Genomic DNA, 24,874 nt, shown 5'->3' on the forward strand with positions numbered 1-24,874 from the left:
ATGGGTTTCTTATAATAATGAGGTATTTCTAAATATTAAATAAACTCTCGTCTTTCAATAACCAAGTTGAACCCATTGCTTAATCAAGTTAAAAAAGTAAAATTATATAATATAACCCGATGCCATATTAAGGTTCAACACAGTGAAAGGGATTAAAACGACTATTATATAATTGCTATGTGTCGATATTTTCGAGCCTATCGAGACGTAATTATTTCTTATTCGCTACAACCTTGTAGCAAATATAATCAAGTTAGAAATGCAATTGGAATGGATTCATCTTATTAAGGTTGTAGCAATATTATGGTTCAATAGTGAACCGATTTTTGTAAGAATTCTTGACATTATTTGTAGTAAACGCATGCGAAAATGATAAATATTTGAAGGAAAGTTTTCTAAAGAGAGAGAAATAAGGGAAACTCTTGGTCAGTGCTATCATTGGAAGAGAGGCGCGGCATGACTGTTTGAAGGCGGGGCTTTGGGCGGGCGGACGGGAGACGTGTGCGGCGGCCGCGGCAGAAACGTGGTTGCCGCTTACTTTGCAACGCTTCTTCCGTACTTACTCTGCCGGGTGACCTGGCCGTAAAGCTGTGGCCAAATTTCGAAGACGTTCAAAGCCGGGGGGGCAGCGGGGACAATTTTGGCCCCGCTCTCACCGGCTTTCTTTCCTACCGGTCGGGACACCAACTGTGCGGCAGTCCCCCGACTTCAGTGGCCGCTTTCCAGCCATCGGGGTCCTCCTGCGCTCCATTTTCAACCGGCCAAAGTGCCCCATCGAGCGGCATGGCCTACCTCAAGTCATCGCCTTACTCTGTCAACGGCATTGGACTGCCTTCTCCCGGTGTTGACCTTCTCCACCCCACGGTCGGATATCCGGGTAAGCAGCTTATACCAAATTCTTTACTCACTCCCCCACCCTCTCTACTTTCCTGGCTTAACAAGTACCCACATCTCTAATAAAGCCGATTACCTCACCTCAGAGAAACCATTCTAATTATTCTCTCCTAAATTTTAAACCATTTCTCACATTTTTCCTTCCATATTTTACCGTATAAATCAATAGAATCAAAAACCACCTAATAATTAATTTTAAAAAAATATTCGCTCAAACGTTTTTTTTTTCTTTTCTTTTAACCTTTGAAAACACAAACCATTTTTTAAATTCACTCATTTTGTTAAGAAAAACTTTTTGCCTGACAACAAATAAAATGTAATAGCAAACGTATTTACTTTTATCGTTAAAAACTTCTCTAAAATGAAATTTTTTAAGGAATATAACGATTATATGCGGTGAAAAAATTCGTTTTTTTTAAGCTCGTCCTTTAAATAAAAGGATTTATTTTAATTTTTAGCAGCTATAATTAATAATACTATACAGTTTCTAAAAACAATATTTATTTACTTTACTATTCTTCAAAACTTGTAAGATAAATTTAATGTAATGAAACTTTTGTACCTGCAATTTTCTCTCACTATGAATTTTCCCTCTCTGTTTTTGTATGTCTATGTAAGATTTTATAATGTCACCAAGTTTCCAATTAAGAAAGAGCAAAGAAACTTTTGGATATTTGATGAAATTTGTTGATTTACTGCTATCTTAAGTTAGCTTTGCATGTTTATTATTGACAATTACGGTGTTATGCAATGCTAAACACGTATAGGATTTTTTTTTAAGAAACTTTTTATGCTCAGTTGAAACATGTAATAGAATGACTTTTCTGTACAACGTAATAGTGGCAACGTAAATTAGTAAAAAAAGAAAAATATAAAAATTTGTATTCTATGTAATGCGGTAAATAATTAAGGAGTTAAACTAAAATATTCGGGTTAATATATTTTTCAGTATAATTTGTAAATGTCTGTTTAACAATTTTACTTCGAAATTAAAAAAAAAAGTTTTATTTACCGTTTATGACAGCAATTTATGTAGTGCTAAAACTTGATAAAATTTCCAAGCAGTAGCTAAATAACGAACCATCATTAATTATTATAAAAATTTGAGGATGTTATTTTCTATTTATAAAGTTTTAGCTAGTATTGCATTGATAATTGTATGATAATTAAAAAAATATTCATCAATTAAATATTTTACATCACGTGAGTGCACATAAACATATCATTGACAGAAAAACAAGCCTTTACGTGAATCTTATTTGAAATAATTTTTGTAAAATTACATTTGACTACTTTTATTATTTGTGAAGAATACTTTATATGGTAATGAAATGTTTTGTATATACATGCACAGAAATTAGTAAACAATAAATATACACTAATGAATGCAATAAATAAGATCTTTAACTTAAAGTATTTCAGTTTCCATGAAAAACACGTAATAGTATTATTTCATATTTATTATTAATTATTTATTTTTACTTCTTTAATAACACATTATTACTTCTTTGAAAAAGCGAAATGGGATGCTTTCTAAAACGTGACATTGAATTAGTTATTTCATAAAATAAGATAGCATTTGAGGTACGATCAGGTTTTGAGGAATTTAATCTAAATAATGAAAAAGGTCTCCTAAGCAAGGAGACAACTGGCTTCCAAATTTTTTTATTCAAGGAGCAAAAATTTTGTTTCGGAAAAAAAAACGGCTCTGAAATGGGATAATTTCTGAAATGTGACCATGTTTTAGTTAATTTTTATAGATTTTTATTTTTATTGCATAGCATTAAGTATACTGTAATAGTTGAGATTTTGAGGAAAGACAACTTAATAATAAAGAAGATCTTCGAATTCAGGAGACGTTCTTTCAGTTCCTTTTTTCAGACATTTTCAAAGAGTGCAAAGGGTAAACTTAAAACATTTTGAATCTTTTATTGAATTTGTCAACTTAACGGTTTGGTTTGTCATTGTTTAAAACTATTCTAGTATAAGTTATAATATTTTTTAAACTGTTCTTATATTAATAATTTTCGGCATACATTGATTTAAATTGTAGGAAAGATTTATAAATCACACATTACAAAATAAAGATTACAAATTTAAATTTGAATTTTTTAACTAATTCGTATGGTTTTAAAAACCGCTTTTTATTTCGGGAAAATCAGTAAGCTGTAAAGATGGTCAATCAATAGCGTATATACCATTTATAAAATACATTGTCAGAAGGTGATCACCCGCAATATATGTAATTTCGAGGATTAATAGTTGGAATGCCTTTATCCTCGCATCAACATGCTTTTTTTTTCGAAAACTTAATATATTAGAAATTTGGATTTCAAGTTATATGTGAATTTTACCAGGTCATTTTTGAATTGCGCTTAAATATAGACAAAAGAATATTTTAATGTATCACAACTTCTGCTGTTATGCCTGTAATTGAACATAATATTTCTAGAATTAAATTTTTTTAAAAACAATTTTAATCAAACTGTCAAGTTTTTCAATATGTACTATATTTAAAAAAAATTAAGTGAAGGGTTAAGGTTTTAAACTCGCTGGCTCATGGGCATGTTTAGAGAATATTTGTAGCTTTAAAATAGAACTAGAATATTTGTAGTAGAATTTTATTACAGTAATTGCCTAATATTAGCTTTAAATAAAATTTTCAGTTGTTGTAATGTATTGAATTATATGTGTTAAGCATAGTTCTGTTTGATAAAACGATGATATAACTGAGAAATATTGATAAAATTTAAAAAAGCGCTAGATTTGCGCTAAATATTTTTGTAATTAGTATAATGACTATACAAGCTAAAGAAAAGCAGTAACACAATCATTTGTAAAATTAAGAGAAATTACCACAAGAAGTATATTCAAAGAAAATGTTATTTTAAAATATAACATCTGTACTAATTTACAGTGCAAAAGAGATTAATTAAACCAAACTATTTTTATAATTTGTGTGATGACTCTATAAGCTGATAAACAGCAGAAACACAATTATTTGCAAATTAAAAGAAGTTATTAAAAGAATTTAATTTTACAGTACAGAAAAGAACCGTTAAGCAGGTAACTAAATCCATGAATTAAAGAAATAATGCAATCGTAACAATAAAGTTCATACTATATTATTCCTAAAACATATCATCAAGATTTTCTAAATTAATTCTAAAATAAATATAGTAACAGTCTGACGCAATGCAATACTGTCTGTAATTCACACTAAAATTTTAATTAATTTTACAATGGAAACTTTAATTGGTAATACAATAAATATGGTAATTCATAATTCAATAAAGAATTTAAATTCATGTAACAAAAAAGTAGCTGAATGAATGGTTTAAATACAATATATTTTGGTATAGTAACAGAATTATGTTTTTTTCTCTCCTTTTTTTCAAAAAAAAAAAAAGCAATCTTAAATGTGATTATTGATTATTAAACAAGTACGGTAATTTTATGAGAATTTTTTTTCACCACTTTGAAATTTCTAAAACAATTTTAAAATTTGTATCCTACTAACAGTAGTTCGTAATATATTAATAAGAGTAGTTTAGATTGCAATGCAAATTGCAATAAAAAAATAAATCATTACCCGCTATTCAATACTAATATATTTCAATGATATATAACCATATATGTTTTGACATATTACAATATAATTTCATTCATATGTTCTTATTATATTTATCATTGTCTTCCATAAAAAGGTGTTAGTAATGACTTTTTTTGAATTTCAGTTTAAATAGTGTTAGTAATATTATTGATAGTATTGTGTTATGAACTACTATTACTAATGTTTTAATAGTAATGTTTATTCCTATCTTTTTTAGATGAAATAAATAATTTATTATGAAATTGAATAATTTGTTCAGTTGAATTTTCGGATTATAGTTTGTATGGAAATCTGTTTTATAATATCAGTTAAAATTTTTGTTAGCGTGAATTAGCACTTGAGTTATAATACGAAATAAAATTTGCGTTATTTACAAAAACTGTTGTTAAAATTGATATTAATAAATAATCAAATAATTAAATAATCGAATAATCATATATTTTTAGTAAAAATAGTGAGATAAGGAAAAAAGAAGAATTAATTATTTTATAAACATGTTTTATAATTTTTTTTTCTTTTAACACATAGTTGACTCCCCCCCCCCCNCCCCCCCCCCCCCCCCTATTGTCTGTATTAAGGCTCTGAAGCAACACGACATTGATTCACTATATTTTTAATTTCAATAAATACCTTATTTGCTATCTAAACTTTACTTTTATTTCCCTGAAAAAAATTGTGTTTTACTAACAATAAGGAGTGCATTATCGGATCATGTACACGTTTCTTTGAACATGTACCGGAATCTTTTAAATTCTGATTTATTTTCAAGAAAATGTCATCGAGAACTTAAGGGAAAAAATAAAATTATAGTTGTATAGCATATACTGCTATCTAGTTTATGTTGTAATTAAAGTTCCACGCAGAAATAAATAAATTCATTATTCAATTCTTACAGTTCATTACTCTATAGAAGCCGATATTTTGTTTTCACATGCAGAAAAAAAATCAAATTATAATTATAAAAAGGTCAATAATGTATAATTCATGCTGTAATAAATATGTACAGAAAAAATATATCAAATTATTTAAGCAATTTTCCTTGTATTGTATACTTTAAAAATTTTCGNACTATACTATACTTATATATACTATACTATACTATACTATACTATACTATACTATACTATACTATACTATACTGTACTCTCCTACTCAATTTTTATTCTTCTAAAGGCAATTCATGTACGGAAAAACATAAAAAAAAATCAAATTATTAAAATAATGTTGACAATACTGTATAGCTTGTTTTTTAAAAAGTTGTGTTAAAGAAATGAGCAATAATTCATTGCTCACTATTCATTACTCTATTGAAGAGGACGATGTTCATCTATCGCTATGAAGTAAAAATCAATTATTGTTGGGGGATTTTCAAGCTGAGTGATTCTATGATAGAGGGCAAACAGCGACTTCCCTGAAGGGCTATTGAGGCACGTGTCACACTCGATAAGCATCGCAGGCCAGAACGAGATTTTGTGGGGCCACCAAATGGCCTCCGAAATCTCTGTAGGCCATCTAGAAGCATTATCTCTCGACGAACATTTTTTACTCAGAAATCGATTCATGTTTTTATTATCTTTACAAATTTATTAGTGATTTATGATATGCTATTATTATTAAGCAGTGGTTTATTAATGTGAATATACCTATATTAATTATTAAAGTAATTTTATTAAATTAAATTCTTCAAATGAATTTTACGAGCGAAATTGGATCGAAAAAAAAATTATTTAAGATTTGTTATTTATGTAAAAGCGACTGTGTATTGCTATAAGCTTTAACAAATTATTGATTTACTGTTTTTTTTTTTTGCGAAGTTCGATAAAAAAAAGATTTACAATATTTAATAATAAGGCAATGGTTTATTAATTCGAATATGCTTAAGCGAATTATTATTCATTTTTCATTATTAATTCGTAAGTTTGATTGAAAAATGATCTGCGATATTCTATAATATGAAAGCGATGGTTAATTAATGTAAATATGCCTCACAAATTATTAGAGTATTATTAATTTTAAGTATAGATTAATGAAGTTTCTTCTAAAAATAATTCACGACACGTGATTAACATCAAAGTGATGCTTTATTGTTATGAGCATGACTAAATGAATTATTAGAGTTTTGTAAGTTCTACACGTTTATAAGTGAAATTTGATTAAATTTTTTTTTCACGTACTGTGAATGCACGAGCTTCTAATAAAATAACGACGATTTCTTAATGTGAAAATCCTTACACGAATTGCTAGATAATATGTATAGATTTAGAAACATTTTTTTTAAAAATGCTGTTCTGAATTCGTTTAAAATAATATTTATAAATTAATTTTGTTCTTATAAATCAATGATATTATAACTAATTTCTTATTGTAAATTGTATTATGTTTAGAACTGTACACTATTCTAAATTCATATTTATTTATATTTATATTAAAAAAAATGCAGCCAAGTTATTAACGTGGGTGTTAAAAACTAATGAAATATACGTCATGAACGATATTTTTATATATATATATATATAGACATTAATAAATAGTTTGGAAAAAAAACATTCTCTGATAATNTATATATATATATATAGTAAAATTTATTTGGCGTATTTATAAACAATTAAATTAATATTTCGCTCGATGCAGAAAATATTTTTAAGACATTTATTTATCTTATAATTCATATAATTCATACATATAAGTTCTAAGTTCAATGGAATTGTTGTTATTTATTATGTAATAAACATTTATTGTTAAATTATTTTCAACGTTACTTTTGACATATTTTTATTACATTCAAATGTCTATAACATAGCATATGTAAAAGATAAATAAATGAAAAATGTGAATTACATTGAAATTACATTTGCCTCATAACATTTTGCTTATTCATTTGTTTATCTAAACCCATGAAAAAAAATTAGGGTAACATACACCCTAAAACCTAAATTACATCCGGAAAGAATAAAAATTCTGAAATAAAATGAAATTACGTTTTTTTCCTAGTACTTTGCTTGTAGTTTCCTAGTACTTGTTGTTTGTTGTAACCAAAAATCTAAAATACAATGAAATAACGTTTGCATCATAACATTTTCTTCACTGAGAAAAAAGTATGGTCAAAGCTGCCAAAATAAGGTAAAATAGTAGTGTATCTGGTTCTAGGGGAACACCAAAAAGCACGGTAATTTTCATCAAAGCACTTTGGTAATTTTTGTAAACAATTAGCAATGAAGTATAATTTTATTACCATGTTGTTTGATAGTAAATGTGTTACAATTAGGTAATTTTACCGCGATAAAGCCAATTACCTCACCTCAGAGAAACCATTCTAATTATTCTTTCGTAAATTTTAAACCATTTCTCAAATTATTCATTCCATATTTTACCGTATAAATCAATATAATAAAAAAAAACCCAAGTAATTAATTTAAAAAAAAATATTCCTTCAACCGTTTTTTTTTTCTCTTTTTTCTTTTAACCTTTGAAAACAGAAACTATTTTTTAAGTTCACTCATTTTGGCAAGAAAAACTATTTTGACTGACAACGAATAAAATTTAATAGCAAACGTATAAAAACATGCCTAGTACAAAAACCATTTATTTGGTTAAATTTACTTTTCAGTTTTTTATGTTTACTGAATGTGTGGAAATAAGAACTATAATTTTGAAAACAAGAGTTTCTGGTAAACCGTTACTCGTTCGTTTTTCTAAGCTCACGAAAAAAAAAAAAAATTAAGGTAGCAAATATTCTATAATCTAAATTATACGCAGAATTCAACAATAAAAAGCTTGTAGTAGAATGAAATTGCGTTTATCTAAAATTTTATTTACTCGTTTGTTTACCCAAACTAGTATAAAATTTCTTAGGGCTGCACTATAATCGATTATTTGCAGAAAAAACTAAATCAAAAATGTAAAATACATTGAAATATACGTTTTCTTAATCTGTTTATCGAAACTAATACCAAATTTCTTTTATCCATACAATATATATATACATGGAAAAATTTCAAATACCTTGATGCAAAGTTATATTTTCATTTGATTATTAAGGGACATCAGATAAAATTACTAGATTTATACTATTACTCCTGAAAGTTTGTTTATCTCTTAGGGTCATATATTCATTTTAAGATATAAAGAAATAATTTTTTTGTCAAAATATATTTCCAATTTTTTTTCTTCTTCTGAAAAGAATAGTACCTATTTAGCACACAAAAACAATGAAATATCATTTTGTAAATTGCATCCGCTATTGTTATATTTTAAACTGTATTTAACGAATATTGGCATTGTGTAGTGCTTTTATATTGCAAAAAAATAAATGCAGGTATTCTGAAAAATATGCTTAATTTTATAGGTTTTATTAAATTGAAATTTCAATGCAGGAAAAATATTTAACATGCCTTATTGTATACATTTTAAACAGCCTTTTTTTATGGATGAGAGATTGTTATATCTCTTAAAGCTACGATGTAGTCTAATTGTCATAAAAATTAAATTAAAAAAATACCTGTTTAAAAATATTGATGTGATTTATTTAAAATTGGTGTTAATAGAGTTGATAAAAATATTGAATGTTTCCGTATTTTTAAAAATGACTTAAAACATTTAAACTGTTTCTGAGAAAATAATTTTGATCTAATAAAAATGCAAGCATTGATTTAACACGTTGGAAAATGGTAATTGTATTTCTCATAATTAAAAAAAATATATATGAAGACAATATTTGAAATTTTAATTATATGCAAAATGCGGCGTGAATTAGTAGTAGCATAACAAGCTTAATTTATATACAAATAATATAAGTCTATATAAATAAACGAGCAATTGTGACTCAGGGGATAAAGTGCTTGACTCCTAATGAGGTGACCCCGGTTCGAATCCCAGTGAAGGCTGATCGATACGAATTTCGCACCCAGCTCGCACCTTCCACAGTGCTAACATAAAATATCTTCAGGGGTGGGCGGATCGTGGGCTAGAGTCCCCTTGTAGTCAGGTTAAAAGTGGGAGGTTTTCGTGATTTTTCCTTACTTGTAACGGAAATGAGAGTAAGTTCCATCAAAAAGTCCTTCTCGAAGGCAAATTTCTCCCTACACTTGAGTTAGGAATTTTATTGTTTTCTGGAGTAAGCTCGAAATTACAAGGCCACGGAGTTAAAGATTGGCAGTCGTAAACTCAAAATTGGGTTGGCTGCTCAGCAACCGTTGGAAGAAAAATTAAAAATAAGCATCCTTTCATAGTTTTATTTTAAAAATTAGTATTTATGAAAGCGTAAAAAAAACTGAAAAATATAAAATTTTCCTTAAAAAGTTTTTGTTTTAAAATTTATTCAAACATTTATCTATAAGATCAAACATTTCATAATTTCAAACATTTATAAGTTGTTCAAAGGATTAATAGAAAGCTCTATAAAAAATTTATGCTATACATTAAATAGTTTTTGCACTCGAAAGGTTTTCCAAATTTATCTTTTTATACTAATTTTTCTGAAGTGTAAAAAATAGATTTGTATAGATTGCCAGATTATTTCTTGTAATGTTTTCATTAGTTTTATTTAGAAGTTATTGTACTTTGCAAAAGAAACGTTGCAAGATAAAAAAAAAAAATGTTAAAAGTGAAATTCCTTTGAAATGAGTAAATTCTAATTGGAATATTTATTAAGAAAGCACAGGCACTACAGAAAAATTCCCATATATTGTACATTATTTAGTATAGCTACTTAGAAAACTCGATTCAACGCTGAACCATAGCTTGATGCAACCTAAATAAAGTGTAAAATTATACTATGCTATAAACTTTACGAAGTACGATTATATAGTTCAACTTTTCACCGTATAAATAATACAAATGTTATTATGATTCAATATTTCTAAAAAAGTGCAAAGAAAGGGGGGAATAATCAATCGTATGGTATTTTCACACATTTATTTTGAAATATTAAAAGGCATATTAGAATTTTCCAAATTAAGCAAAAAAATCACAAAACCAGTAATGTCCTTCTAAATTGGTAAAACGGGACACTATACGGCGGGAGAAACTTTACAAGACCATTTCTGCTTTATATCCATTGGTATTTTAAAGCTTAAAGTTCGGAGAAAAGTTAATTCAGGCAAGCGCTGAGAAAAAATTCATAATATCAAAACGCAAATAAATTATTGCTTACTGCGTAATCCCCTCTGCGTAATCCAAAGTAATCCTGTCATAATTTTGTTTGTATTTTGATATTTTTTCAGCATTTGAGTAAACTCCAAAATAACCCAAACTAATTTTTTCTATACTTGAAATTATTTATGTAAGTGAAAGAGAATTTGCTATGAAAGATCTCTCTCGTGATATGGCGTACTCTGAGGATGCTTAAAATATTATTGCAGTTAATCAAATTATTGTAATTTTTTTAAAAAACAATGACAACTTAATGATGGAATTAAAATTCCTTGTACAGGGGCTTGTTTTATTTTTTAAAATATGAAAAAAGCAGCAAAGTGCAAATTTAAACTATTTAAATACAAAAAACGCTTTTTACTTTTAACGCTCATTTTTATTTAAGGCTTATTTGTACTTTTTCGATACTGCAAACCCAAAAGGCTAAATTTTTTTTCGCTATAAGAAACAAGAGCAAATTAATTTACAATTTTTCTTTCAGCAGACTTTTATATTTATAATAAGGATCCGATTTAATGTTGCGATTGACCGAATTCATGTAAATATCGCTACAGTTTATGATACATCGCGACTTTAAAGAATAAAAATGAAAGCGTATCCTAACCGCCCCACAAATGAACCGCGCAAGGGAGTAGCATGTCAGAAGTTCCGGCACGGCCGCTATCGGAAATATCCGTGAAAGGTAGCGGCTTCCGAATCTATATAGTTGGGGCCTTTCTATCGAGGAAAGGGGCGGTTCAAAAGGGCGGGAAATGGGTGAGACACGGTAGGCGTGAAAAGTTTTGTTCCTCTTAATAGAACGGATTTGAATAAATAAATCAAGTTATAAGAAAAAATTCAATTTATAACCCAAGGATTAAAATCAATAATACTACTGATACCATTTAATTCTAGAAAAACAATTTAAATAAAAAAAATTTCTACAATCGTTTGATTTAGAACGATTTCTTAACTTATTATCTCGATTGTGAAAGTTTCAGTTGCTAAATATTTATTGAATTATTAGTTTATTTTATTTATTTCTCCTTACTGTTGTATCGGTGAGATAAATATCGTGAATTTAACAAAGATTATTTGATAAAATTAATCATTGATGCATCAAAGAAGCAAATGAAATACCGATTATTAATGAATTTAACAAATATTTATTGAAAGAATTGATAACAAAGAGGCAAACGAAACATTAATAAATATCTTAACAAATATTTATTGAATACATTAATTACTGATGCATCAATGGTGAGTTTAAAAAACACTAATTGATGCATCAATGATGGGTTTATTTATTGAATACATCAATTATTGATGCATCAAGGAAACTTTCAAAGCATTCATTAATAATGAAATAAAAATATTAATTTAACAAATTAATTTCTGGTGCTTCAAAAAGATTAAAAAAAAATTATTGTTCATGAATTTAAACAAGTATTTATTGAACGAATTAACTATTGATGCATAAGAAAAGTCTTATGAAAATTAAACAATTATCTCTTGTACAATTTAAGTGTTCATACATCAATGAAACAAGCAAAAGGTACGAATTTAAAAAGTATTTATGGAGAAAAATAATTATTGACGCAAAATTTTTTTTATTTTATTTGCGTAGTAAAAATCCTTATGCTCCTTTATGCAAAAGCATCATAGAAAACTTGTCTTTCGAATTCTATTTTAAAAAAATAAGGCCGAGTAGTTTAAAAATTATCTGTGTGGAATGAAATGTACTCAAGTGTATTAATGTAAATTTTTTAACCAAAGAATAAAGAAAAACAGATAATTAGAAAAAATTTTAAAAACTTTCTACTGTTTTTCCAGAAAATTATATTTTTCCAGTATAAAATATTATTCTCTAATAAATCAAACCCATATCAAGATTGCTGTATTTCATTTAGAAATTATAAATGAAATGTTTTACTAAGCATTAAATATTATTACAACAGCCTAAAAGCCCGCTTTTCTTAATATTGTTTTTCAGTTACTGCAATGTTTAAACTTATTTCAAAAATGTTTTAGTTAAGTTTGAGTATTAGAAAAGTTTAGAAATTTTGCTGTCTTATTCTATTGCTATTACGACTTAAATAATTTACTTTAATACAATTTCTTTTCTACAATGTAATAATAGGCATTACTTTGTAGGTAAAATTTAAGGGAGAATTGCTATCATTGGTTCAGCTCGTTTGCTGAACCACCTCTATTATTTTGTAATTATTGGCTGTAAAACTTCCAAGCTTAACGCCACACTAAAAATATGCTGCCCAACTATGTTTGCAACTTTTTTAGCTAGATATTGTGTTCGCTATGACAGTTTCTGCCTCCTCTTTTAATTGATTTAGATTATTTGCGATAAACATTGATGATGTATCGATATATTGCTCCTTGAAAAGGCACTATATTCGTTGAGTATTACATATTTACGAAATTTCAGACGTAATATATATTGAGGCATAATATATTTTGTGTTGTAAAGTTGAATAAAACTCGGATATAACAGTACAGTTTATTTCTTTTTTCTTTTTCGCCAATTGATCCAGTTTACTTAATTTAGACATACTCTTTTGATGAATATCTTTTAATAGCACATTGCTTTTTGGATTTATTTTTGGAAAAGTTCCTAAAAGATTATAAATTATTTGAATATTAACCACCATAATATATTGAATTATTGATCATAATGTAAAAATGCTTTATTACTTTTTTTTCATCGTATAAAAATAAAAGATTTTAAATGCTTTGAATAGTGTAGCATTATTTTTCACATTTTCAGATATTTTTAAACACTTTTTATAGTTTTGTCGAGGTTACTTTGGGTTTTATTTTATTGTTTCTGTTAGAAGTATATTTAATTGTAGGTAGTATAAACAAAAGGGCAAAAATATTTAGACATTTACCTGCATCTGATCTACAGTTGAAATCTTAAATCTAGATAATTTAAAAATTTCAACAAAAGTGCTTAAATATTGGGGGTAACCGGAATTGTATAAAAACCTGTTTTGCCATGAAATGTCAAAAGTATGTTTATTTAATGATAGTTAAAAAAAATAAACAAAAAGTGCACTTATCGGAGCTCACCCAAAATTTAAATCTTTTTAAATTCTCCTTATTTTTTTATGTTGAAATTATATTTAAATCATAACTATTGTAATTATTGAAAATGAAAATGTATAAGTAACTGAGATTACCCAAATCTGCGAAGTAAACTTTATTTTTGTTTCGCTTTTTATTGCAAACATTTAGTTAATGATAATTAAATAAACAAAAGTTTTTAAATATCGAGGTCTACACAAAACTTCAATAAAAATTTATTTTTCCTTTCTTTCGTTTTCTGTTGAACGTACATTTAATCGATGTTAAGTAAAAAACACGAACAAAATTGCTTAAATACACAAATCTGCTAGATTAACTTTTTTTTTTCATTTTCCGTGAAAAGCATTTTAAATGTAAAATAATGTAAACAAGAATGCTTCTACACTTTTTTTAACGCTTTCCGTTCAAAGTATTTTTCATAGAAGAAAACTGAAAAATATAAATAAAAGTGCTTACATGTCGAGAATGATCTCAATCTGTTCTATACATAAACTCTTATTTTATTGTTTTCCGCCGTAAGCATATTTTATTGATAACAATTAAAAAATGTAAGCAAAAGTTTTTCTACGTTTTTCATGAAAGTATATTTAAGGAACAATAATTTAAGAAGACTTTATAGAATAAAGCTTGAATATCGGGGTTTTTCTAAATCTTCCCAATACATAAATTCTTTTTTTTCTCCCTCAAAATATATTTTAAGCAAGATAATTTAAAAAATCTAAACAAAAGTGCTTATGTATCGGAGGCTGACTGATTCTACTCATTACAGAAATACTTCTTTACTTTTTTCGTTTTTTTCTTGAAAGTTTATTATGAGTATGATATTTTTTTAAAATAATAAAAGAAAACTGCTTGAGAATCTGCTCCATACACAAACTTTTTGCCCCTCAAAGTGCATTAAAAGTTTAAGAGAAAAATATCTAAAAATTATCGGGACAGCCTAATTTTACATGACATTTGCATATAAATATTTTTCCTTGAAGAAATACTTAAAGTATGATAATTTAAGAAATATATATAAACGGCTACTAAGCATAAACTCATTTCCTTTACGATTAATTTCAAGTATTATAAATGTCGAACCAGAATGAATGAAGAAACTCATTGGCCAATCTAATCTGGTTATAGCCAGATTTGGAATCTCGAAAAAGTAGTCATAATTTATAACATGAACCTAAACAATTGTCACTAAACTTAGCATAAAAAACGATTCATTGTTTTTATTTATAATATTGTATTATAAAAATTTGAGCTGTTGTTACTGTATTTATTCTCACTGTAATATGTGTATATTACATTTTCTTTTTTTCGTACATTTTATGGGATATTTTATGCAGGAAAATCAAACTTACTACATACCTAAACATAACAAAAATAATTTTTTTTCTCAAAATTATAGATCTAATATATGCATGTTATTTGGTTTGCAGTGTTATCTATAGCTATTTTCTAATATTTGGTTTATGTATTTTCAAAATACATTATACTGAATAACTAGGTATTTTTTTATGTTAAGATAAAAGTCAGTGTTTCGGAACTATACGGAATTATTCGGAGTTATACGGAAAGAGTTCGACATCGAGACAATGAGTTCCATAATTTTTTTTTATTAATCTATTTTGCTCAATTAGCCCTTATTAATTTTTTTGCTCAATTAAAAGATATTTTGTTGATATTTTTATGGTATATTATATTTACTACAGGTTTAAACATGTTTATGATACTTTGAAAAGTTTCACGGACATAACGAGAGTGAGTTCTGCAAAATCTTAACTTCATTTATTAAATTATCCAATTAATAAATCGCAGTTCAATATTATTCTGTGGATTGTTGCTTTACATAAAATTTAGGCAAAATTTTTATGGAATATTACGTTTCTTACGGATCTTATATAAGTTTATCATATTTCCAAAAGTTTCGTTTAGTATTTAAGGATTAATGCTATTTACTATTAAAAAGAGTTCAGCAATACGGCGATTTTTACAATTTTTTAAAAGCCTTTCCCTATAAAAAATTATTAACCAAATTATGGTAAAAAGTATTGGCACTCTGAGTGTCAGTATTCTTTACCGTAAAATTTTATGGAACAAAAAAAGTCTGTACACCACAATTTTTATAAACAGTAATATTTGCTGAAAAATCACTGAATTACTGTAACTAAACAAATGTTACCGAAACAGATACGGAAACAATGTTACGGTAAAAATGGATTTTGCGGTAAAATGATTTAACGGGTGCTGTATTCAGGGTGCCAATACTTTTTGTCGTAATTTGATCTGAAATTTTATAAAGAGTAGTTAATGTATTTTATGCAGTTAATTATGGCTTTGTGGACAATATTACGAGTAAATCAGGTAGTATTTTCATGGAATCTTACATTTCTATATGTTCAGCATGTGTTTATCAAATTTCATACTTTATAATTGGGGATTAAGGATATATACGATTGGAGTAAACAGTGAGTTTTGCAACTTTTTAACATAGTATGCAAATTTTTAATGATTTAAAGCAATTTCATTTTACGCAGTTAAATATTATTTTATGGTTTGCTATACCTATAACTTAGGCGATAATTTCGTAGAATATTATATTTTTTTACAGATGCTTACATATTTTTCGCAAGCTTTCATTGCGCATATCGAGATTAATATTTAGAGACATAAAGACAGTGAACAAAATATTACATTTAAATGAAAATTGCATATGTTTATCATTTTTTTTTATAAAATGGTTATTAAAATATTGTTATTTATATATATACGCAACATTTTATTTGTTTATTGTATACATGAACTTGTGATCTTTCTTGGGAGCTTGCGAGCTTTTCTAGTGATCTTTCAACAAAGCAAGACTAACCCATACTTTGACCACATCACGCGTTCTTACCTTTAACAGACATTTCCAGATCACTGGATTGGGCCACCATCGGGGATTTGAGCACCCATATCTCTCCACCCCTGCATGGGGCTCTATTAAATCCCTTGTGTACAAGGTCAAGATCAACTGAAGGCACGAATCATTGGAACACACACCCCAGATGTAGGAGCACGTTTCAACGTCTATGTATTGACATTGAAAGTGTAATCACCCGTGGATTGTCATCATAAGAAAAAACGCTTCTTTTTAGCTATTTGTATTACTGCGGAGAGTTTATGACAGTTATTCTTAACTGCTAAGTTGATTTTTGCACATCTCTTACTAGAACATTCTATGCTAATTACGAAAATGGCGCAAAATTGGAAAAAAGCCACTGTTTTGAGAAAAGCGTTCGCATTACTTTTAATATTTGAAAAGTAATGTCAACACTGCATTCTTTGAAGTTACAGAATTATGGAAAGATTTATAAATATTTATTGTTCTTAAAGACTTTCATTTTGTTGGATTGTTAAAAAGTTTATTACTCAACAGAGAATAAAATTCATATATTTCAGCCATTTGTCACGGCAATTTTTTACAGGAAGATAATACACATTATGTAGTATGCAATCAGAGCTTCATATCAAGTCTAAGGTGAACAAACTTCAGCATTATCCTAGGCCGAAGAAAAATCACTAGTAAATCAAGTTCTTTTTCCTAGATATGAGTTGCAACTTATGGAATAATATGTATTTATTGATAAGTTGTGGATGATTAAGAAAAATTAATTTTTCTCAAATCAATCACTCATAAAAATAGATAGAATAGATTTTTGTTCATACTTTTATTTAACATTCATGCATCGAAACACTTTGTGAAGCTGTTGTATTTAATTTATTGATTTTAAATTAAATTATTGTAGATTGTTATCATTTTTTTAGTTTCATCCAATTATTTTAATAAAATAATTGAAAAAGTCTTAGCTTGTATCTTGTTGTCCAGCAAGCTCATGTCATAATCTGAGTGGTTTTTACTAATCCTACACGTTTTTATACTAATCCTTACATAAGTTTTCTTAAATACTTAGAGCAGTTTTTGAAAAACAGGAAAAAATATTGAATTATTATCATTGCATTTCCTATTGCTTTAGCGTGTTTTCAACAATAACAGAATTTTAAGATCTATAATACGAAAAATAAACAAACTATTAAATTAGATTGCTTTTTTTAAATATTTTTAATTGATCAAAAGCACTCTTCCTGTTTAAACTCACCAATCAATGAGGTGTAGTAGTAGGAAAGAATTCTTTAATATGCTTTTATTCATTTTTATTTAATTTTTTCAAATGAATTGATGATGAATATTGACTCTAATAATCGGCATTATATTTTTAAGCATGTCAAATAATACTCGCCTTCCAATGAGGTGAACCGGGTTCGAAACCCAGCAATGGCAGGTCGATGCGAATTCCGTATCCGGCTTGCACCGACCACAGTGCTGACGTAAAATATCCTCAGTGGTAGACGGATCATTGGTTTGAGTCCCCTTGCCATCAGGCTAACCATGGGAGGTTTCCTGGTTTTCCTTTCCATATGAAGCAAATGCCGGTTAATTCCATCAAAAAGTTGAGGACAAATTTCTCCCGATACTTGATCCAGGAGTTCCCTTGTCTTTTGGATTGGGTTCAAAATTACAAGGCTATGAAGTTGAACATTAGAAGTCGTAAACCCAAAAAATTTGTCGTCTGTGCAACGACGGTTATAAAATAAAGTAAAAATTTTCGTTTGCTGTATTTATTAGTTTAAGCAATGATTGTATTAAATTATAATCACAAGGTTGTTAAAAAACTAATTGAATTTAATCTTAATATGATACTATGTTAAACCAAATAAAATATGACTACTGGTTTGTATTCTCATCGTTTATTTTCATCAAAGAAGGGAATCCAAAAATATTCCTTAATTATCTTCTCAATATTATGAGTTCTATTGATCCTTGCATATAATTCACGTTTGAACAAGAAAATATTTACCTTTTTTAGACGTTCTTATTACACGTAATTGCGATAAATTTCTCGCTACTGTTAATCGAAAACCATTTGCGGTTTTCCTCCCTCCTCCTTACCTCTCCTACCATCCCTCCAACCAAAAGATAGATGCATAACGCGAACTTGCTTACCGTGCTTTTAAAATTTGTTCAAGAATTTATCTCCTCAATGAAGATCTCCTTTACCATATATTAGCTGTAGATTTTGGTTTTCCTTCCAGTACTTTTGATTCCATCAAATAGAAAATCCCAATCCATCATACTCTTTAATCCGAACTTTAACCATTTAACTGTTTTATATTATTATCCGAAAACCAGTTCCCAAACTGCTAAAATTTTATATTTTATAACCGTCGTTGAACAGCAGACCCAATGTTTTGGGTTTACGACTACTAATAAATAGCTTAACACCACTCCGCCCCGGCAAGGGGGCATCCGGGGTCCGAAAGTTCGAAGTACGCGCAACAATTCAATCACATAAGCAAACATGTTCAAAATTTTCAAATTAGAGTTTTAACAAATAGGTAGAACATTAAATAAGAAATCCAGAAAACAGCGTTGCTTAGAAATGAACTAAATACAAAGAAACATTACAAAGAAAATAAACAGTATCAATTAGAAGAGATATTGACGTCGCATCTTCAGTAGGGGTGCAAAGTTAATAAAAAGAAACAATTTCACATGGTCAAATATATGATGTTTTTAACTCAGAATATAATCACAGCTGACACAACAGTACTCAGGGTATCAAATTCCAGGAATTTTGTTTTTTAAGACAAAAAGACATATATATCANATATATACATATATAGATATATAGATAGATAGATAGATATACTCTATACTAACTACTAATGATCAACAGATCACGGGTAACCTTGTAAGTTTGAACAAAATCCAGAAGGCAAGGGAACTCCTGGATCAAGTATTAGGAGAAATTTTCCTTCGTGGAGGATTTTTTGATAGAACTAACCCGCATTTGCGTTACATGGAGAGGAAAACCTCCCAGGGTTAGCCCTATGGTAAGGGTACTCTAACCCATAATCCGCCTACCACTGATGATATTTTTGTCAGCACTCTGGTCGGTGCAAGCCGGGTACGGAATTCGTATCGACCAATCATCGCTGGGATTCGAACTCGGTTCACCTCATTGGAAAGCAAACGCTTTATCCACTGAGCTATCACGGCTCAAACTTTTTGCAACCAGCTCATGGGGGGATCAAACTCCTGAAATTATTAATAAATTTGAGTTTAAGTCGTTTTTTCCCTCCCCTGTAAATAAACCAAATTTCACCAATCTTAAAGACCCTATTGCTGATTTAATAGCGGAAGTATTTATCAAATTTCATGCAAATGTGTCCTTGCGTTCATTGGACAAAATAACATACTCTGAAATTTCGAATTAAAAAACACGGAAGATATGCTTAAATCATTAACCGATCGTCCATCACTCTATATGGTAAGAAGTCTAATCAAAGGTTTGAGTTTTCTTCAGTTAAAATTATTCAACACTGCTTATCTATCTAACTTGATTTTTAGAAATCATTCCATCTTCTTAAAAATTCTAATAATTTAGTTAATAATCTTTCTACCATCCCACCGTTTTCCGGTATTTAAAAGTCCATTATAATTTAATCTGTTGCACCCTGGGATTACTGCATACCTGTTTCTTGTTTTCTTTTTTTTATTATCTTGTTCGTTCCTATTGGTTCGACCACTTTTGCTTCTCATTTCATCATTTGGTGTTAAAAAGCTGAGGAAGGTTTATAGAATGTTTTTGTTGCGTTAGGAAACCTTTATATATCATAACATTTCTTTGGTTATGACACACTCTTAAAAATTTATTGAAAGTAAAATCGTGTCATTGAATTGGAGAGCCAGGATTTTCTAAGAAATTTTCTGATCTTTTTCGAAGATGTGTTCAGGATATTTTCTTCTAACTTTTGTCTTTGTAAAGGTTTCATTTCACTTTTATTAACATAGATGAAATGAATTTAATTTAATTGATGTAACCTTATTTATATTACACTAATAGCTTATATTTTTAACGGAATGGTAAACTTAATAAATTTACTTAAATTTAACTTATTATTTTATAATTAAATGCGTAATGCCGTTAAAAACAGAGAATATACAATCTCATTTCTAATGCAAATTGCATGGAGAAGAAAATTCGATTAAAATTACCGAACTGTATAGCAGCGACGTTTTTATTAAAATTGTTTTTTTATTTTATTTTTCATTCATTTTTTTTAAAGAAAAAAAAACTTTTAACTGGTTAATAAAACTAAAATATACGGTATTTAAACCATTCATTTGATCATTTTTTTCACTCATATGGTATCAGTTTACTCAAAATTCTGGTTTTCAGAATTATAGCTATTACATTTAGGGGAAAATACAAAACTGGTAATTAGGTTTAACCGAATAAATGATGTTTATGCCACTTTCTAAGGTATTATGATAAAATTACGAAATTTTATCACATATTATTAAACCCTATTTCATTCTTAATTTTACCACAATGATTTCCAAAGCTCTCTTCGGTGAAAATTACAGAGCTTTTTGATGTTCCAATAGAACACGATAAATTTTACCATATTCTGGTAGTTTTGTCCATGCTTTTTTTCTCAATGTAGTTATTTATTTAGTAGAATCCGCCATTTATTGAAATCAAAACCTGTAAGTACAGATGGGATCACATTAAACGCCGAACACTGTGATAAAAAAGACCTCATACTTTTTAATTATGTTTCCATGCTAAGAAATAAAAGTATTTGGAATATTTTTATAAAAAAAAACAACTAATGGTATCTGGCAAAGCAAAACAAATTCGGACCAAATTACGGAAAAAATCCCTGGCACTCTGACTGCCGATACTATTTACCGTAAAATCCAATTTTACCATATAATTGTATGGAATTAAAAATCTCTAAAACTATAATTGTTACAGTATTATTTATTGTAAAATCACTGAATCATTGTAATTAAATAAATATTACTTTAAAAATTGTGGTATAAAATTTCGAATTAAAAATGGATTTTACTGATATTGCACTCAGGGTGCCATTACTTTTTACCTTAATTTAATCCGGTAGAAGAAAAAGACAAGGGGAAAAAGTTAAAAAAAAAAAANAAAAAAAAAAAAAAAAAAAAAAAAAAAAAAAAAAAAAAAAAAAAAAAAAAAAAAAAAAAAACGTGGAAGCAAAAATCAAAGATTTAACCTAAAATTCAAGACTATGAAGTTTTCGTAACTGGAGTCTTTTTTTTTTTAAATTTATACTTTTGTCATGTAAATAAATAAAAGAAATTAAATGTGTGTAATTAATTGAGAAAAGAGTAATTAAGATGATGCCGATGAGGTATTTTATTGCACAACTGCAGCCAGACATGTCGACCTCGTAATTCACAGTTAAAGCGTTTGTCGAAGCTATAAATAAGAATTAACTCTGTTTCATCACCATGATAAAAAACCCCGATGGATTTCTTCTGTCGACAAATTTTTTCAAAAGGTCCTTGGGGGGTGACAGCGAAAAGTACTTTTTTTTCCCTCCTAAAAGATTTTATTCAGTTGTTTTCACCTTAGAGAATATCAAACTTTATTTTGAATAAAAGTGAAATATTTTAAAAGTATCTTTTTAAAAAGCTAATATTTGATTCACATTTGTTGTAGAATCATATAATTTTTAGTGAATTTTATTTAGTGAAGCATTAAAATTCATTACATTTGAGTTTTTATTTACCGGCATGAAGTCTAGATTAAATTTTCAGTTTATTTTTACAAATAAGTGAACTGTATAAAATTATCCTTTAAAATAGCTCAATTTAAGTTTGAATAACTTGAATATTATTAAAAGAGCAATATTTTAGTAAATTATTATTTTATTATTTTAGCACAAAGTATCGATTAAGTATTCTTAAGCTTATATGATTAAGTAAAATGTTTTAACTGAATTATAGTATCTTCTAAAAATGACTCAGCGTAAGTTTGATTTACATTAAACATAGAGTAATATAATTTTTAGTAAATTACCCTGGGGAGTAATTTTTTTTCCTTTCATTTTCTGTTGCATGAGATCGTTCAACATACCTTAAATATTTTCCTGTCACTGGTTTCAAATATGCAATTAATTACTACAGTTTTTTTAATGGCATTTTCAGTCCACTTTTTGCCAAAATGTAAAAGTTTAAAAATCCAATATACAATAGGGGGTTGCAAAAAAATTGCAGCAAACTACCAAGGGAGTTAGAGCATATCATCAGGATTAAAATCGCATCGGAATCAATCCCAGGAAATATCGTCATACGCCATTAGGGAAGCTTCCCCTATTACGAACTGTATATAAGTTATTTATGACAGTAGTACAGTTTAGTAGGTTATTTTATGACATACCTCTAACATATTTATACCTCCAAACAAATCAAAAAAGCAAAATAAACGAAATCGTCGTATGCAAATATCATTCAGTTTACAGTCACTGATAAAGTTTTGCTTCTTTTACCAAATTTTGGTGCAGTCAGTTGCATCATGGAAGTATTTTTCGATCATACTTCACAATTTATGTGGCGTACCTAAAATAAAATATTTCCTTTAACCAAACTTTGGAATAATGAGAAACTTTGCACCAAATACCGGTTGAAGATTTACCAAGTTTTTTTTTCTTACAGTGTATATATTTACTCTTAATAATACAATACTTGTTTCCAAAAAACTTAATGAGATGTCATTGAAGAGCAATTATTATTAATCCCGCTTGGGATCAACAACAACTTCATTTACTCAAATGCGCAATCACAACAACCTTGCTACAGACTGCGCAAAAGAAATTAATTACTTCTGTTATCTTAAATTAAAGCATAACAATAAAATGCATCAAAAACAAATTAAATTAACATGGGAGAGTGCAGTAAAAAATCAATATATAGTTCTTTTATGTAATTATTTTCTTAAATTGTCCGTTGACTCAAAAAAATTGGTTTAACCATTGAACCATAATACCGAATAAATTCGCTGCAATCTGAATAATAAACATGAACTTAAGTATCGTGTCATCGAGGATAATTTCAACATTGTGTCTTACTTATTATGTCCAATAAATTGACTGATTGTGGATATATCTTTCTTTAAAACTGATTTCATCCTCCCCTACTGAGAAGGATTTCTCTTCTTCTTTTTTCGTTTACGTAACGCAGGTTAGTTTCTCTCATCTGCCTTTAACTAAACTTGTTCTGGTTCTTGATTTGCAAGTCTCAGTCTTTTTAGTTGTATTCGAAAATTTACCTTAAATCTTCTACGTGCATCGTTATTTAATGAGGGTTGAATAATAAATTAGGATCTTTGCAGCATTCACGAAGAAGGGGTCATTTCTCGCTCTTGTATCAAACCACTTTGAAGGAACATTTCCGAAAATTAGAAATACACACTTTGAAGAAGTACATATTTTTCATTAATTTGGCGTGATCACTTTAAAGATTTTTATCAAAACATCTTTAGAATACATTAATTGGTATCATACAAAGATTTCACACGAAAACAAAATAAAAAGCATCACAATTGCTTTAATGAAGATTTGGGCATTTTTTATTCAATAAGGGTTGTGAAATAGGATACTTGAAACATTCACGATTAAAGAAGATTATATGCATATGTATTTGAGTATATATATATACAGTACCTGGACACATTATTGGACGCACTATAAGATTCTATGTAAAATCTTAATTATCAGTATATAATATGCAGCTTTATTGTTTTGACAGGACTGAAACCGGTTAGCACTTGTTAACGCTCGGGTATCAATTGGTTAAATTAGACGATAAATAATATAAATCCGACGATAGGATAAATTAGGCGATATGTTAGATAAATATAGATTATTTATTATATCAGGTATTATATTAGTATATTATGATAATTGGACCAAATTATTCGACGCACTGCAGTGTTTTAATAATTACATGTTTTGCGCGAGTTTATATGCAATACTTTTATATTTAAGCACACATGTAATGGGTTTTTATTTAGGAGATTTTTTATATACTTCATATTTTCATTAATATATTATTTTTTAAACGTATTGTTAAAAAACTAAACGTATTGCTAAAAAACTACAATGTTAACTAATTGATACATGAGCATAAACAAGTAAAAACTGGTTTCAGCCGCGTCAAAACAATAATACTGAATAGTATGTCCTGATTAAGATTCCTGATATATACATATATATATTAGC

At 28.0% G+C, this 24,874-nt stretch overlaps 1 protein-coding gene across 6 annotated transcripts in view; it reads left to right on the forward strand.

Moving 5' to 3' along the window:
* The window catches only part of LOC107457564 (homeobox protein OTX2), a 151,788-nt gene that overhangs the window by 61,076 nt on the left and 65,838 nt on the right, over nucleotides 1-24,874 (forward strand). The window contains exon 1 of one of the 6 annotated variants that reach the window (XM_016075745.3): nucleotides 463-877. The exons of 4 other annotated variants lie outside the window; for them this stretch is intronic. In XM_016075745.3, coding sequence (XP_015931231.1) covers nucleotides 784-877 — 94 coding nt within the window. In that variant the 5' untranslated portion in view covers nucleotides 463-783. Of the gene's footprint in view, nucleotides 1-462; nucleotides 878-24,874 lie in introns of those variants that run through there. One more of the 6 variants, XM_016075747.3, reaches the window with a different exon arrangement.

This window comes from Parasteatoda tepidariorum, chromosome X2 (assembly GCF_043381705.1).
Source record: "Parasteatoda tepidariorum isolate YZ-2023 chromosome X2, CAS_Ptep_4.0, whole genome shotgun sequence".
In the NCBI taxonomy this organism is placed as follows: Eukaryota; Metazoa; Arthropoda; class Arachnida; order Araneae; family Theridiidae; genus Parasteatoda; species Parasteatoda tepidariorum.